The 18169-nt window shown below is 35.3% G+C and overlaps 2 protein-coding genes across 5 annotated transcripts; both read right to left on the reverse strand.

Moving 5' to 3' along the window:
• Positions 1–292: 292 nt before the first annotated feature.
• snx24 (sorting nexin 24) lies at positions 293–7468 on the reverse strand. 3 transcript variants are annotated; one of them, XM_051120530.1, is made up of 8 exons: positions 7315–7461; positions 6982–7248; positions 6560–6643; positions 4103–4207; positions 3916–4010; positions 3741–3770; positions 3453–3517; positions 293–850 (listed from the first exon to the last, which is right to left on the reverse strand). In XM_051120530.1, the coding sequence occupies exons 2-8, from the start codon at positions 7048–7050 to the stop codon at positions 780–782; spliced, it is 519 nt and encodes a 172-aa protein (XP_050976487.1). In that variant the 5' UTR covers positions 7051–7248; positions 7315–7461; the 3' UTR covers positions 293–779. The 3 variants fall into 3 exon arrangements, 2 of the variants coding, with proteins under 2 accessions (XP_050976487.1, XP_050976489.1); XR_007828557.1 differs by having other exon boundaries at positions 766–850; positions 3453–3579; positions 7315–7467; XM_051120532.1 differs by lacking the exon at positions 293–850 and having other exon boundaries at positions 3470–3579; positions 7315–7468.
• Positions 7469–10188: 2720 nt separating this feature from the next.
• On the reverse strand, positions 10189–18169 carry loxa (lysyl oxidase a). 2 transcript variants are annotated; one of them, XM_051121870.1, is made up of 8 exons: positions 18080–18169; positions 17299–17975; positions 16322–16430; positions 15721–15858; positions 13681–13837; positions 11075–11170; positions 10863–10978; positions 10189–10777 (listed from the first exon to the last, which is right to left on the reverse strand). In XM_051121870.1, the coding sequence occupies exons 2-8, from the start codon at positions 17921–17923 to the stop codon at positions 10771–10773; spliced, it is 1248 nt and encodes a 415-aa protein (XP_050977827.1). In that variant the 5' UTR covers positions 17924–17975; positions 18080–18169; the 3' UTR covers positions 10189–10770. The 2 variants fall into 2 exon arrangements, with proteins under 2 accessions (XP_050977827.1, XP_050977828.1); XM_051121871.1 differs by having other exon boundaries at positions 17299–18147.

Here is an 18169-nt window from a genome sequence, read left to right on the forward strand (position 1 = left end):
TGCTTTATAACATTTAAACAAGTAGAACTTCTCAAACGGCATTATCTTCACCACTACAGTAGTGAAAAGCTTTTACAACTAGTGTTCATGCACTCTTACTACACAGTGTAGTTCCTCAAAATAGACTAATATTAGTCCAGACTAAACTCATCCACTGCAAATGGATCATCCACTGAAAATGGTTTACTTAGCTGCAGGTTAGCAGTGGAGAACGGTAAGTTTTTTACTTTTAACAACAGCACTCTTTCACAGTTTTGGACTGTAACATGATATAAGACTGGCTTTACACTGGTTTGGTTCATTCAGTACTTCCCTTTTTGCTAATTATAAGCCAAGGCTGGTTATCAATAATTGCCACATCACAAACAAACAAGGAAAATAACGTTCACAATTCAATAACCTAACGATAAGATTCAAGGCTCTTCCAACAATGTATTTCATAAGTCACCTTATTTGGAGAAACATAGTCAGTGGACAAAACATCCTTCTGACCTCACGTATGACACTAGGAGAGATGTGCAAATTTATGCGGAGGTACTACTGATATTAAACGAGACCTTGATTTGACAGTCGATATGCATGTCGTGGAAAACTAAAATCTCATTACTGCAAACACAACACAAAAACAAACTAGAATATCATGGAGTGCTGATATCAAACTACACTCTTAAGGCTGTAATGAGTGAGTCTGTTAAACTGGTGCTGCGTGATTTAGTGTTGGTAATATAAATCCCTTTTTATCTGTGAACTTGAAGTGACGTCGTCTGTAGTGCTGAGATCTACCTCGGCTGGAAGTCTGGGTAAAATATTCCACGTATCACACCTTCAATAACCATATTTGAAAACGTATCTGCAAACAAGTAAGAAACATTTGTTAACTGTATTTGTAAAACAATACATATGCAGTGTAATTACAGGATTTTGTTTTTGCAGCATGTGTTTTAGTACTATTGATCACAATAAAATTCTGAAACTTTACTTATTAAGAGACAAATGAGCAATAATTAGATCAGTTCAATTCAGATATAATAACCTGTGATTCACAGTGAATAAGTCATATGAGTCAGTTCAGTGAGGATAGGAGTCGCCTGACTGATTCATAACAATAATTCCAGTGTTTAAGTTAGCCTGATTCACAAGAAATTTTTATTTGTTTTAATTTGGCTAAAAAAAAAAAAAATAATTGTAGGATGCATTTAATTGATCAAAAATGGCAGTAAAAACAATTATAATCAATTTCCATTTAAAATAAATGCTATACTTTTAGGGGTCAACCGATTATCAGCATCGATATTAAACATTTTTATGGTTATCGTCATTTTCAAAACCGATTTGCCAATAAAATAATTTAAAAGCATTTAAAGAGTTTTTGTCAGAGCCCTTGTTATTATTAATTTTGACATTAATGTCTTTTAGTGCCACTTATTACAACAATTCTGAAACTTTAATTACTAAGACACAAATGAGCAGTAATTAGAATCAGCTTGGTTTAATTTAGATAATAACCTGTGATTCAGTGAGTGAATGAGTCATACGAGTCAGTTCAATAAGGATGGGAGTCGTCTCACTGATTCACAACAATAATTCAGCAAGTATGCATTAAAATTGATCAAAAATGACAGTAAAATCAGTTATAATCAAAATGTCTATTTAAAATAAATGCCATACTTTTAGGGGTCGACTGATTATTAGCCTGGCTGATTATCGGCGCCGATATTAAGCATTTTTATGGTTAACGGTCATTTTAAAAACGATTTGCCAATAAAATAAAAAAGTTTTTGTAAGAGCCCTTGTTATTCTTAATTTTGACATTAATGTTACTTTTAGTGGTATTACAACAAAATTCTGAAACTTTAATTACTAAGAGACAAATGAGCAGTAATTAAGACTGAAGTTCTCAGCTCAGTTCAAATCAGATAAAATACCCCTTGATTCAGTGAGTGAATGAGTCATATGAGTCTGTTCAGTGAGGATGGGAATCGCCTGACTGATTCATAACAATATTTGCTGTGTTTAAGTTAGCCTGATTTACAAATAATTTATTATTTTAAATTTGGCTAAAGAAATTAATACTTTAATTCTGCAAGGATGCATTAAATTGATCAAAAATGAAAGGAAAAACATTCATAATCTATTTCAATTTTAAATAAATGCTATTCTTTTAGGGGCCGACCGATTATCAGTGCCGATATTAAGCATTTTTACAGTTATCGGTATCGGTTATTTTCAAAACCGATTTGGCGATAAAATAATTTAAATGCATTTAAAGAAAGTTTTTGTCAGAGCCCTTGTTATTCTTAATTTTGACATTAATTTGCTTTATTACACCAGACATACATATATATCGGTTCAAAATATCGGTTATCGGTCTACTTGATCTGTAATAATCGGTATCGGCCCTGAAAAACACAAATCGGTTGACCTGTACTTTTAAATTCATCAAATAATCCTGAAAAAAAAAAAAAAAAAAAAAAATCATGGTTTTCGAAACAGCACAACTGTTTTCAACACTGATTTTAAAAACATCTCCATTCAAATGATTTCTGAAAGATCATGTGACACTGAAGGAGTAACGATGCTAAAAAAAAAAATCAGTTTTACATCACAGAAATGAATAACATTTTGAAATACATAACTAGAAAACTTTTTTTTAAATTGTAATATTTCCCAATATTGTAGTTTTTACTGTATTTATGATTAAATAAATATAGACTTCTTTCAAAAACATTTAAATATCTTATTGACCCCATACAACGTTTTTGAACAGTAAGATTTTTAAAAATATTTTTCAAAGAAGTCTCTTCTGCTCACCAAGCCTGCATTTATTGATCCAAAGTACGGCAAAGATGGTAAAACTTTGAAATATTTTTATTAAAATAACTTTTCTATTTGAATATATTTTAAAATGTAGTTTATTCCTGTGATTTCAAAGCATCATTACTCCAGTCAAATGATCCTTCAGAAATCATTCTAATATTCTAATTTGCTGCTCCAAAAACATTATTAACATTATTATTATTATGTTAAAAACAGTTGAGTACATTTTTTTCAGGTTTCTTTGATAAATAGAAAGTTCAGAACAGCATTTATCTGAAATAGAAATGTTTTATCTACTATAAGTATCTTTATCACCTTTTTTGATCAATTTAAAGCATCCTTGATATATAAAATTATTAATTTATTTAATCCCCCCTTTCTATTTATTCAAATTTTTAACTGTCTATGGTACCGTGTTGTCTCCAGACAACACAGCCTATTTCAGTTGTTTTTAATAAAAGTAGATACACATTTAAAAGATAAATGTTATCTCAGAGTAGGAGAAATCAAATACTAATCAATGAAAATGCAAAAAAAAAAAAAGTGGTCACATGACCCACAGGGTCCATTTTGTCTCAACTTCCAGGACATTTGCAAATGAATTCTCCCCCTTTAGAAAAGAAAGATGAATGTACCATTGGTGGTAGGCAGCAAATAGGGATCTCTCTGGAAGAGAAGTGCTGGTTGATGTGTCAGTTTACTGCAGGGTTTGGAGAGGAAAGGTCAGCAAGAGAACACAGTGACTCACAGATCAGTTGGTTTCTGATGACAGTGTTAAAAACAAAGCTGACTGTGAAATTCATCACGTGGGTGGAGTCATTTCCTAGCTAGTACAATAACTTGACATCAAAATGGCGGAAAAAACTGTTGATGTTCTGCGCTTCTTTCAGATGTAAATACTGTAATCAAAGTATCCCACATACCTTGATTCCTCTGATTCAGTTTCAAATGATCTAAACAGAAAAACAAACAATCACTTTAATACACACGTACACTGTACAATGCTCTACTAAACTATATTGAGATGTCTTTGTTTGTACAAAAGTCTGCTTTCTAAGGCCTTTACTTCAGACAAAATTACACGCTATAAAGCCTTACCCACAACTCTCAGTTTTTGGCAGTGACGGGAAATGGCGGATATTGAGGAAATCCAAGAATATCTTTGGAAGAACCTCATTTTCCATGATTATAGTCTACACACACACACAAAAAGAAATTCAAATGGTTATTCCAGAAAACAGGAAAGTTCAGGAAGTTCATTTTTTCTCCATCTTTCCATCAATACCTGGAGGTAGAGCTCGAGACCCTGTCTCCTCTGCTCGAGAACCTTAGGCACCCAGTTCCTCACATGCTTTGAAGGGATTTCTGGAGGTTTAATAATCTTTTTAAGCTATGAAGAAGAGATGAAAGAGAAAACAAAATTAATATACTGACCAGAAGGTGTCTCTAGAGTTTACACACATAGGGCAGTCACGTCCTCCATGTGGAATTTCTGCATTTGCCAAAAACTGTAAATTGCGTAAATGTCCACTTGATCTAACACTTGACGTCAAATATCCTCTTTCCTCAATTTACACAATCATGTACAACGTACTGTAGTAGCACATAATAAATAGTCAGCATTATTCTTTCTGAGCATATATGGTAAACACAAAGTACAAACTATTACAACTGTGCTGATGTAAAGCAAAAAACTGCTGATTTTTTTCCAAGGAGCTATTAGAGAAACTGTACTTTTTTGAAAGTACATGTTGCTCACATTCCAGAATCCCTCTGTGAAATATAAACAATAATTATATATATAAATATAAAATTTATTTACACTCCTTTGGAATGACCCTGAGGCCACTGTGAGGAAAGCTAACAGATTTCCACCTCACTGTAAGATTTAAAAACTATTAGCTAATGGATTTAATGCCTTAAGTTTTATTAATTAACAATGAACAAACATTTAGGATACAATTGAGATAGACAGACAGATAGATAGATAGATAAAAATATAGATATATTGGAATAAGTTTTGTACATCTAGTAAGGTTAATTAAGTCCATTTTACATTTTTTAATAAAAATGATCCTAATTCTAAATCTAATTCTTATCTAAATATTGTGATGTTGATGATACATACTGTTTCTGCAGTGTATTGAAACAACTGAGTTTATTCTTTGTAACATGAATGTGAATTAAATTCTTCAATTACATCCCTCAGACTTATACGTCTTTATGCGAGTTTATTTAAAGATGTCTTAATTTTGATATCATGCTTTTCCCCTATGCATATTTTTTGTTTAAATGTGTTTTCCTATGCAATTCTTTTATATTTCAGACAGTTTAGACCTGTTCATTTATGTGATTTTATGTTCTGCAAATAAATATGTAATATACATTGTTTAAAAATATAATATAAATGCAATATATCATATTTTTGTATTTATTAAATATACACTACCAGTTAAAAGTTTTTGAACAGTAAGATTTTGTTTTTTTTAAAGTCTCTTCTGATCACCAAGCCTGCATTTATTTGATCCAGAGTACAGCAAAAACAGCAACATTTTAAAATCTTTTTCCTATTTAAAATATCTGTTTTCTATTTGAATATATTGTAAAATGTAATTTATTCCTGTGATTTCAAAGCATTTTTAGCTTCATTACTCCAGTCACGTGATACTTCAAAAATCATTCTAATATTCTGATTTGCTGCTTAAAAAACATTTATTATTATTACTATTATGTTGAAAATAGCTGAGTATAATTTTTTAGGATTCGTTGATGAATACAAAGTTCACAAGGACAGCATTTATCTAAAATAGAAATCTTTTGTAACATTATAAATGTCTTTATCATCCTTTTTTTTTTATCAATTTAAAGCATCCTTGCTAAATAAAAGTATTAATTTCTACCATTTCTGAATGGTATAGTGTATGTTACAAAAGCTTTTTAATTTCAGATAAATGCTGATCTTTGAATTTTTCTATTGATCAAAAAGTCCTGAAAAAAAGTGCTCAGCTGTTTTAAGTATTGATAATAATAATACTGTTTCTTGAACAGCAAATCAGCATATTAAAATGATTTCTGAAGAATCACGTGACACTAAAGACTGGAGTAATGATGCTGAAAATGTAGCTTTGATGTATAGGAATAAATTACATTTCAACATATATTAAAATAGAAAACAGTTATTTTAAATAGTAAAAATCATCCAAAATTGTACTGTTTTTGCAATAAATGCAGGCTTGATTCTTTAAAAAACATTACAAATCTTACTGTTAAACTTGACTGGTAGTGTTTAAAAATGTGTGGTATTTTTTAATGAAATGGATGCATTATTTAAAGTAAGATGAATAAAATGCATACAGAAAAAAGATGGGGCGAATTTGCTTTTCATGCAAACTATAAATACAGTTGCTCATTGTTAATAACTTAAGTATTCAAATATATAAACAAATTAACATTCATTGCGTTTATGAATTTAGCCAACGTTTTTAATCCCAAGCAACTCTTAGTATAAGTTAACTGACTGATAACATAATATGAATTATGCTTTAAGTACTCTTCACAGGTAGTTCATGTTAGCAGTTTTATTAACTAATGTTAATGTACTGTCATAAAGCGTAAGCGGGAAGCTTTCTGACACACATTTACGTGTGTGACTGAAAATAAAATGTCTGTGGTTGAGCCCTAGATACTCATCCTAATTTTACCAGCCAATACATGATACCATTAGCATTTTATGCATTCTTACCATTTTATGTAGAGCGTGAAATTCACTGTATCGTTTCTCGACAGTATGCTGTCTGCCACACATGAGCACCTCGATCTTAAAAACCTAGAAAGACAAAGTGCGTTTTCATTATTTTTTCTACACATGATGAAGCGAACGGCTCATATGCATCAATGCAATCACTTTAGATAGAGTATTTCAAAACCTAGATATCGTTTTTGGGCATTATAGGCGGGGTTGAAGAGTTACAATTCAGTTCAAACGCGCCCGAACATGCTCAAGTAGACAGCACACTAGGTTTTGAGACACTGCCAAAACCTCTACGCCTCACAATCGACATTAATCGTTATTCACTGAGGTGAAGCGTGATGTTTGTCACCGTGCATTTTAATGAGAGCGTGTTCACGCTCGCTGGCTCGATCTGATAAGAGATTTTAACTCACCGTGTAGCCCTTCTCCACGTTACTGCCCTCCGATCGAAAAGACGGGATTGACACTTCTATAGGATGCATGACACAGCGAGAAATATCCGCTATTATGTGGCACAACAGGTCAAATTGTTGGTGGGTCCTTCACTGTAATTTTACTGCTTGTCAAGTTCACTGGGCGCCTGACATGGGAAGAATTGAAAATATTCCACGCGCTTCTTCTCCATCGTATGCGGGAGGTTCAGCGGTTAGTCTGCAGATGTAATGCTGCCACCTGTCGTTCTGAACGGGAAATACATCATCGGCTTGGCACCCAGAAAAATAAACATTTGCTGAAAATTGACTCACCCTCAGGCCATCCAAGATGTAAATGAGTTTGTTTCTTCGCCGGAACAGATTAGAAGAAACTGAGCATCACATCACTTGCTAACCAATGGATTATTTGCAGTGAATGGGTGCCGTCAGAATGAGAGCCAAACATCCACAAGTATAATCCACACGACGCCAGTCCCCTAATTAACGTCTTATCGAGCTAAAAGGTGCGTGTTTGTAAGAAACAAATCCATCATTAAGACGTTTTTAACTTAAAAGCCTTCCAGATGTGAGCAGGGGCGGACTGGGAAAAAAATACAGGCAGGGAAATCAAAATTAGTACAATTATAGTTACATCTTGAATATATCTTTATAGAAAAATCTTAAAACCGAACATGTTTTTGCATTATCATGGGTCATTTTTGTCCTAAGCAAAAAAATAACAATGGTATTATTAGGCCCATGGTAAACCACGTTTTTGTTTTTGGCAGATTGTTTCCCATTTGTATAAGCAGAGTTTTACTACAAATTGCAAACCATAGCAAAGCCATTGTTAATTTGTGTTTACCATGGTTTTAACTATAGTAACCATGGTTTTTGGTTTTATTTTTATTAAAAACACGGTTAATTTTAATAAGGGTTGTGTTGTTGTCTGCCTTCCCTGGTGAAAAAACCAGCATATGCTGGTTAGGTATGTTTTGATGCTGGTTTTTGCTGGTCATGTTGCTGGTCAAGGACCAGCTTAAACCAGCATCAAAACATACCTACCAGCATATGCTGTTTTTCTCACCAGGGTTAGCTCCCTATGAACCCGTTTTAAAATGATGTGAATATTTGTCGGCTAAATTCCAACTCCTTACAATTGTAATTATGTCCTTTTGTTATTTTTGCAGTAATTGACTGCTACTGCTAACATTTGCTAGCAATTTAATACTTAACTAAGTAAACAAAGACACAGCCACAATAGTCTATTTACAGATGTGACTGACTTGCACTTGAAGTCCTGAACAGGACAGTTTTTTTTCTCTCTGCTCCACCTGGACATCCTTTTGGTGGATTCATGATTTATTAGTTTTATTACTGAATGGCGAATTCTGACATAATCATTTTCATACATTCGACAGCCAACAAAAACAACATAAAGAAACACAACACCCCCCTATCTGAGGGTTGTTCCCCCTAAAAATACCATTACGAGCGACTCTGTATATTATAAATAATAATAAAATAAATATACTTAAAATAATTGTGTAAGAAGTAAAACAATATAAACGCAGAAATGCGTTTTAAGTTCAGAAATGTTTTGAGTCTCCCCTCCGTTGCCTCACAGTGGTTTGGTCCACTCCCTGCTTTCCCCCTTTACTGATACACACAGGAGTCTGGTGCGGTGGGAGAGAGCAAAGTTCTTCAGTAGTTATGTGTGTAAGTAACTTAGGCTGTCAAGGCTATTTTATTCACTTTAAACATTGGGTGAAGTGATTCTTTGTCTTTAATACAGATAATGCTGGATCATTAATAGATTAATCATGACAAAAAATGATGATATCTGATGTATTTTTCTATGAGTGATTATAAGGTTACCAAGCTTAGCTTGTTTAATACCTTAGCTTGTCACCCACTACAACTAACACGGCGATAAGCCTGTGTGTGAACTGATATTAGGCTAATATTGTAGACCTACCGATGTGTTGAGTTTTACTCAATGTGATGTTAAGTGGCAGTTTGCTGTGGGGATTGCTGTGGTTGAATATCTAAATAAGAGACGTCCTTGGTCCAGACAAAACCTAAAATACTATGTGGAGGACGCAACCCTGGTGAAAAAAAACAGCATATGCTGGTAGCTATGTTTTGATGCTGGGATGCTGGTTAGGTATGTTTTGGTGCTGGTTTAAGATGGTCCTTTGCTGGTCCTTAGCTGGTTTATGCTGGTCATGTTGCTGGTCAAGGACAAGCATAAACCAGCTAAGGACCAGCATAGACCAGCTTAAACCAGCAAAGGACCAGCATAAACCAGCTAAGGACCAGCATGGACCAGCAAAGGACCACCTTAAACCACCACCAAAACATACCTAACCAGCATCCCAGCATCAAAACATAGCTACCAGCATATGCTGTTTTTTCACCAGGGAAAATAATCCAGTAATTATAATATGACCGCGTGGTGAACCTATGAACCAAACTCATATTTAAACATGGTCTCCATGCTATGTACACATGCTGTACAATATCTATCATTACAAGTAAAATTTTGGCTGATTATTTCCCCTTCAAATATTGCTGTTGAGAAATTTTTGAACAAACATTTTCTGAAATTTAAGCATGATTTATGGTGCTAATAGTGTTTTCACGACACGTCATCAATCAGCCATATTGGCGGGAACTAATGAAAACAGTGCCACTGAACCGATCGCATTTACAAATTTTGCTAATTATTACTGCTGAAAAATGGTCAGGAATTTTCATGTTTTGGGCTGGAGTAATCATCTGGACAGGGAATATATTTGAAGTACTATAGACAGTTAAAAGTTATAGCAAATCAGGGAAGCATGCGAAAAAACTGTCTGAGGAACAAAAGGCGTTTGTGGTTGGCCAAACTGAACCAGGATTTCCAGAGCAAGAATCTTGAGAGCATTCATGTTTGTTCTTATCATTTCCGGTCAGGTAGGTGAAATATTGCTTACTAAGTCCTTCTAAATATGATTTAGCAGCTTCCACATGTTTTTTCCATGGTTTAGCAGAACAACATATTCAGTAGTACATTAACTGTGCGATCCATGCTGTTGTTTCCATCCGAGTTTCGCCAACATGGCCGCGCATCTGGGTAACTGACCAAACCGTGATGTAAGTGCAAACCCTCTATTACCATAATGTTTGAGTGGCAAGTCAGAATACAAGACAAAGTCATTTCATGAAGCTGAGTGTGAAGTTATTTATTCAAGTAATTCTCATTTCATATACATAAAACGTGTTGCAGTAATATGAGCATCTGTATATAAATATCTACTTAGAATACACAACTAAAGCATCGCTCTAGCACACTAAAGCATGTTTCAGGTAAAAACCCTAGCGTGGATCAATATCTGAAGGTTTAACGTTTGCAATTTACCAGTCTGAGAGATTGATGCAGAATGATTTGGGGAATGTGTGGTATCTCTGCAAACTGTGGTGGTTTCTGGCGGTATAACCACCATTTCTTCCAAATTTCTATAGGAGGAATCCAGCACAATATGACCGTGGACTCTTTGTTTTCATAGCAAAGAAACGACAAAAAATGATAATGCAATTCACTTTAAAACTGGACTTATGCCTCAGGTTTTTATATTCTGTGACATAGTCAACACTAAAATGCCCCGCTGATTATTGGCTCTCACAAACAGGAAAGTGGCCCATGATTGACGTCCAATCATCTGTTCGCTTTATCGCAGGTTTTTTACCATTTATCATTAATTTCTTATGGTCTTTCTCTATTCCTTAGGATCCATTAGTAGATTCTTAATACCTGAAATAAATGTAGCATATTAATGTTTTTGGTTTAAATAGTCAGTTGAAACATACGGTATAAATAATAAATGAAGTGTACTCACTGTGAAATTTGACATCCTGAAACATAAACGTAGTTTCCGGTGTAACGTACTTCACACCGCACAATATTGTTAGTGTAGTCTGACTCTGGCACTTGGTAACTGGGATTTATACTAACCTAAACCAGAAAGGGAAAACAGGCTGGGTGTGAGGAACATGATATTGGATATTTCTTAAATGCAATAAGTCTTTGATTTGATTAGCGGTTATAAACCTTGAGGATGTAGTTTCCAGGTTTCACATCAGTAATATCTATCCACTGGCAGTCGATGTCGGCATTGTAAGTGTCATAGCACCCGGGACTCAGGCCCTGGAAATACAAAAACAGTATACATTCAGAACACGAACATGTAAATTGGGTATGGAAGCACAATGTAAAAACCAAGCAATAAGCATTATACAGCATCTTCTCAAAGTACCATGGTATTACCATATTATACCATCACTCGACCATGCTACTGTCTGCCAGTGTCAAACATATTTTATTAAGGTCACTTTATTCTTGCAGTATCTTCATAATATTGACAGTAAGGACTGCTTTTAACAAAAGGCTGTGCCTAAAAACTTAGTGAGCTGCCTACATAGGCAGCATTTTTAACATTATTAGATGTGTTCACGACGCATTTTGGCATTTGTTCTTGACAAACATCCCCGAATGCATTGTGAATCCATCCAAGAGGGTGGACAACCCTGCTGAAAAAAAAAAAAACTAAAACCAGCCCAAGCTGGCTGGCTGGTTTTAGCTGGTCAGAAGACTGATTTTAGAGGGGTTTTGGCCACCTCCCTAGCTGGTCAGGCTGGGAGACCAGCTGGAACAACCAGCTAAAACTAGCTTGACCAGCTTAGTCAGGCTAGGAGACCAGCTAAAACCAGCTACTTCCAGCTTAAACCAGCTAAGACCAGCCAACCATCATAGGCTGGTTTAAGCTGTTTTTTTTTTTACCAGGGAATGCAGGAGAAATATAAATTGTATCTACATAATAGCATTTAGTATTGAAAAATATTGCAGAAGAGATATCAACAAAAATTAGATATTTTATCCAATATATGTATTTTTTTTTTTTTTTACATATTTCTTATGTTTGTTTGAGTAGTGTTGTTAGCTTAGCAACATGCTACATAATGGCAATCAGTATTGAAAAATATCACATAAAATGTATATGTATTTTTTTTTATTTATATATTACGTTTACTTGAATAGTGTTGTCAGCTTAGCAACATGCTAACTTCAAAATCATTGTGAATTGAGTGTTCTGAGTTTTTTTTTTTTTTTTAATAAAATCACTGTTTTTATAATGTACAAAGATCCAAGTCTGTCACATATAAAGTTTCATTTCAGTTATGTAGTTTATTTCTTATGTTTATTGAAGTGTTGTTATCTTAGCAACATCGATTCACAGTGGATTTCTAAGACTTTGCTAATCTCAAGGTCTTAGAAATCCACTGTGAATCGAGTCTTCTGTGAGTTTTTCATAAGATTTACAGTTTTTATAATGTACAAAGTTACAAATCTGTCACATCAGGTTTCATTTCAGTTATCCCTGCCGAAAAAAAAAACAAAAAAAACAAAAAAAAACAGTTAAAAATGGCCTAAGCTGGTTGACTGCTCAAATTAACATTATGTTAAAATTAAAGAATTAAAGAAGAAGAAATTTGTCCCCACGTTACAAAATTAAAGAATGTTAAAAATACAAATATAGGATAAAATATCTCATTTGTCTTAAGATCAAAACATTGTATGTGATATTTTTCAATACTGAATGCAATTATGTAGATATAATTTATATTTCTCCTGCATTCCCTGGTGAAAAAACAAAAACAGCTAAAACCAGACTAAGCTGGTTGGCTGGTCTTAGCTCTTTTAAGATGGGAATAGCTGGTTTTAGCTGGTCTCCCAGCCTGGCTAGGCTGGTTTTAGCTGTTTGTTCTAGTTGGTCTCCCAGCCTGACAAGCTAAGACCAGGCTAAATGACCAGCTAAAACCAGCCAACCAGCTAGGCTGATTTTTTTCAGCAGCAATGTAGTTAAATGTATTTCTTTGTTTATTTAAGTAGTGTTGTTATCTTAGCAACATGCTAACCTCAAAGTCTCAAAAAAACAGCTATGACCAGGATGGATGACCAGTTAAAACCAGTCAACCAGCATAGGCTGGTTTTAGCTGGTCATCCATCCTGGTCATAGCTGGTCAAGAGGCTGGTTTTGAAGGGGTTTTGACCACTTTTGTAGCTGGTCAGGCTGGGAGACCAGCTAAAAGCAGGTACTTAAACCAGCTAATAAGACCAGCCAACCAGTGTAGGCTGGTTTTTGCTGTTTTGTTTTTTTTTGTTTTTTTTTTGCAGCAATTCATTGTGAATTGATTCTTTTGTAAGTTTTTCATTAAAAACAAAAAGTTCCAAATTGATCACATATGTGGTTTCATTTCAGTTATGTAGTTTAATTAATTTTTTTCTTTCTTTCTTTAAGATTTATTTTTGGCATTTTTGCCTTTTATTAGGATAGGACAGTATTTCAGACAGGAAGCGAACTGGGAGAAAGAGAGGGTGGACAGGTTTGGGAAAGACTCGAACCGCAAAGGTGCTATTGGCACAGACATTTAATGTATTTCTTAAGTTTATTGAAGTATTGTTGTTAGCTTAGCAACATGCTAACCTCAGAGTCTTTTGAAATCCATTGTAAATTGAGTTCCTCTGTGTGTTTTTAATGAGAAGCATTATTTTTTATAATGTGCAGTAGTTTCAAACCAGTCACAGGTTTCCTTTCAGTTATGTATTTTTGGAATGGAGTCATTGAAATATATACATTAATAATAAATGAGAGTGACCTGAGTGTGGGAGGTGCAGGCGTATCGTCGATAGTAGCCGTAGTCACAGGACGTGTCCTCCAGACAGAAACTGGCCTTATGTCCCTCCGCTACTCTTATCTGAGAACTGGCGTCCAGCAGGTCATAATGACTGAACTCATCCATGCTGTGGTAGTGCCTAGAAATAGCGAAGTAAATCAGGTTATCATCATCTATCACTTCCAAACTGGGGGCATTTTAGATTTTGCCTGCCTTTTGGGAATCGCATTGCTAGGTGGGTTAGTTAATAGGATTTTGAATGCCTGCCATTAGTTTTCAACGCTTTAATCCAATTAATGAATTTCCTAAACTCTGGGACATATATCAGATCTTCAGGAAGAAAAGAATGTCATGCGGAGCCTTTCCAAAAGAACTCCACGGCCAATGTGTGAGCAGGAATTTACACCACTCAGACCTCTGCTATTTCACCTCAAATAGTCTCAGTGGAGCCAGTGAAATTGTTAAAGGGGCAGTCCACCAAAAATGTAAATTTTCTCTTTATTTTTCATGTTCTAACCACAAAAGGAGAACATCTTAAGATGGTTTTTCATGCAATTACAATAAATGGGGACGTTCAAGCTTCAAAAATGCACCATGAAAGCATCATAAAAATGATTTGTGCACTCTACATCGTCTTCTGAAGAAATACAATAGCTAAGAAACAGACTGAAATTTAATATTCCCCTACTAGCAAGCTGTTAATTTGAGAATCACCACTGCCTGAGCTGAGCTGAATCAGAGCAGTCTAATTCGTTAAGATATAATTCATATTTGTTACCCTAGACCACAAAACTAATCATAAGTAGCATGGGTATATTTGTAACAATAGCCAACAATACATTGTATGGGTCAAAATTACTAATTTTTCTTTTATGCCAAGAATCATAATGATATTAAGTAAAGATCATGTTCCATGAAGGTATTTTGTAAATTTCCTACTGTAAATCTATCAAAACTTAATTTTTAATTAGGAATATGCATTGCTTAGAACTTAATTTGGACAACTTTAAAGGTGATTTTCTCAATATTTAGATTTTTTTTGCACCCTCAAATAGTTGTATCTCGGACAAACCATGCATCAGTGAAAAGCTCATTTATTTAGCTTTCAGTTGATGTATAAATCTCAGTTGACCCTTATGACTGGTTTTGTGGTCCAGGGTCACATTTATGAACAAACCTTTTAGATTGTTTCTGTGAAATGGTTTATTCAGACCGTTTTTGTGATCTGAATCAATGATTCATTGAGTCATCAAGAGCTCAAAAGAACAGTTCATTCATGTATTGGACTGTGCTACACTCAAGAGACTAATAATATCACTCTGACTCATTTTATGATGTTCTGCATCATTCTTGAAGCTTAAAAGCTCCAGTCTCTATTCATTGTAATTATATGGAAAAAACTCTTTCTCCTTTTATGCTCTAAAGATAGTCATGCAGGTTTGGCATGAGTAAATGATTCAAAAAAGTAATTTCTGGGTAAAATATTCCTATAAACCACGTGGAAAAACTGCAGCATAAAAAAATCATGTCATATTATCTTAGTGGAATTAATGCAGTATAAAAAATAAATAACAACCAGAAAACATTCATATTCTGACATGTCAAATAAATGCAGGTCAGCACACAGACCGTACGCCTCATTTATGCATAAGACCTAAAGTCATTGTATACACTGGAGCTCATCCAAATGTACGCCGTAGTTGGTGGTGAGACACGGCTTACTTCAGAACGAAACTATGCAGTGAGCCATTACTGAGTCAACTAAAGTATATGCAGCAATAGTGGGCCTCTGCTAAGTGTTTTCATTTAGACAAGAACACAGGCCTTTTCTCTTGCAAAAACAGCACCACCAGCAATAGATTTAGATATCAGTCAGATACAACACTCAAACCATGATAAAGCTTCACAATCTTGCTTTTGCTTAAGGAATTCATTTCATTGCATCATATATCTGCTCCCTTTAGAGTAGTGGTCTGTGATGCATTACTAAACATGCAGAAAATGCTGCAGATTCAAACTTACTGATGACAGCTGTGCCATTCCCAGGTGTAGCGTGGCCTGCTGGGAAGAAAGTCGGAGGTGCCTTGGTTCTTGACTCGCTGAGGGAACCTCAGCAGCATACGCGTGTCGTAGTCTCTCACGCTGGACCTGTATGCAGTGCTACTCGACAAAAACAACCCAAGGGTTACAAAATATCAGACATTCCTTAAGTGTCTCATATTGTCCCAGCAGCTTTCAGAATGTGTATCTTGGCCCCGTGGCCACATTTTAACTGCACATGGAACAACTACAGATGCACGTTTCCAAAGAAAGTTTTGTGCGCCCCAGTAATGTGTTTCGCAGTCATGCATGTGATTAATTTTTCCCATGTAAACAGCTTTATGTGAAATGTGTTTGTAGGGTTTCTCGCTTCCTAACGTGGCAGGACTTTCGTTTAATTCTTTCCCCTCTCACAGGGCTGGTTTGAGTTATAGGATGTTCCTACCACATGGGTTTTAAATAAGTTCTCATGACTCATCTGTTACACTTGGAGGAATGCGAGCGAGCTAGCTCTCTTTCTCTGCTTGCAGCGCTGCACCAAAAATCTTGATTATGTTCTTCTGGTTTACATCAATAATAATACCTCGCCAAGCAGTTTTCCTCAGCGGCACATCTGAGATTGTACATTGGAACTCTCTGCACGTAGGCGGATGCTTGGATGTAGTACGGGTCTCCAACAAGATCAGGCAAACCTATGGAACACTGAAATGTTTTATTAAAAGATACAAGAAAATGCACAGAATTAAAATGCTAAATAAAAGATTATTTAAAACAGCTCAAACCAAGTGTCTAAAACATCAAATTGGACCACCCTGACTAACAAACCACTTTAGCCTTATTTTTTTTTCTGCAAGGATGCCATTATTTTAAACTAAGAGTTTCAATTAAATTAAACACATGTAATCTTGCCATTAAAATAGAAGAGAGGAGGATCCAATGGCATCATGCATTTCAATAGGTGCCAAGAATTTTTCCTTCATAATTTTTGTGACCCTGGACCACAAAATCAGACGTAAGCACAGGTAATTTGTAGCAATAACCAACAAATACATCGTATTATCAATTTTTCCTTTTATGCCAGAAATCATTAGGATATTAAGTAAAGATCATGTCCCATGAAGATATTTTGTAAATTTCCTACCATAAATATAATAAAACTTACTTTTTGATTTGTAATGTGCATTGCTAAGAACTTCATTTTGACAACTTCAAAGGCGATTTTTCTCAATAATTGGATTTTTATTACACATATAACTTGACTGGTGTGGTTTTCATTGAACCAACACATGGTGGACAGATTATGCATTTTGGGACTGGATATAATTGACCAAAATTAAACATTCGAACGATCGATTTCAAACGCAACACTGCAAATCAGTTTTTGCCCACAGTAATTATGCAAAGATGTGCACGGAGTATTTATTTTTATTTATTTATTTTATTTATTTTTTATTTTTTTGAAAAGTTGCCAAATCCACAAAAAATTAACGTTTGAATAAGCCTGATGCAAAAAGTACAGAAAGTCAGTCAGTCAGATAAATAGATGGATTTGGTCCTTACCATATTGGAAGTATCTAGTACCATATCCCGGGCGTTGTGCAGGACGGGGTCTCTCGTACGTGTCATAATAGTTATAATACGGATTGTCCTGGTCAGTAGACTTGTATGGATTGTAAGGATCATCTCCAGCCATCACTTCATCTTCCTGTGCGAGTTTGTCGGTGCCGTTGACCGATGTTTGCGTCTGCTCCGTGTGATTCCTGCGCCCGTGTGATCCTCTGGGGCGCGCTCCATCGCCACCTGATAACCAGCGTGGGACAGTACCGCGCGTACCGCTACCTGACGGCAAGCGCGAGGACCGGCTCTGGGAGGGTCGTAAAGAAGAAGAAGTAGAAGAAGCTGAGCCGTCGGTTCTCGTAGCCGCATCATCATTGCGGACAATGGCTATCGGCCTGGCTTGAGCCGTCTGCTCTTTGTTTCCGTCTCGTTTTAACGGTGGTTGATATTCCGAGCCTTGACTTAATATACTGAAGAGTTTGCCGTTGTGCTGCCATTGTATGGTTTGTCTGAGAGCTGCCGCTCCACTGTTGCCCTGACGCTGAGAAAAACCAGTTTGTACAATGCAACTTAATAAACACACATGTGCAAATGCGTAAATTAAGGTGTCAATTAAATTCGCACGCATTTTTATGTTAAATTGACTTGTCCAGTTCTTCTGCTTGCCGAAGTTCCAGTAACTGAATTGGGGAAACAAAAAACTGGACTAAGTTGTGCTCTTTCATAAAGCTTGTTTGAAAATAAAAAATAATAAATTAATTAAATTAAATCAAGTGAGACTTACATAACGGAAAGGTGAGATCTCAGTGCGACCTCCTATTGCTCTGCACTTGGACTAACTGATGTGATGCGCAAGTGTAAGCGGGAGGAGGAG

The sequence above is a fragment of the Labeo rohita genome, chromosome 10 (assembly GCF_022985175.1).
Source record: "Labeo rohita strain BAU-BD-2019 chromosome 10, IGBB_LRoh.1.0, whole genome shotgun sequence".
Classification (NCBI taxonomy): Eukaryota; Metazoa; Chordata; class Actinopteri; order Cypriniformes; family Cyprinidae; genus Labeo; species Labeo rohita.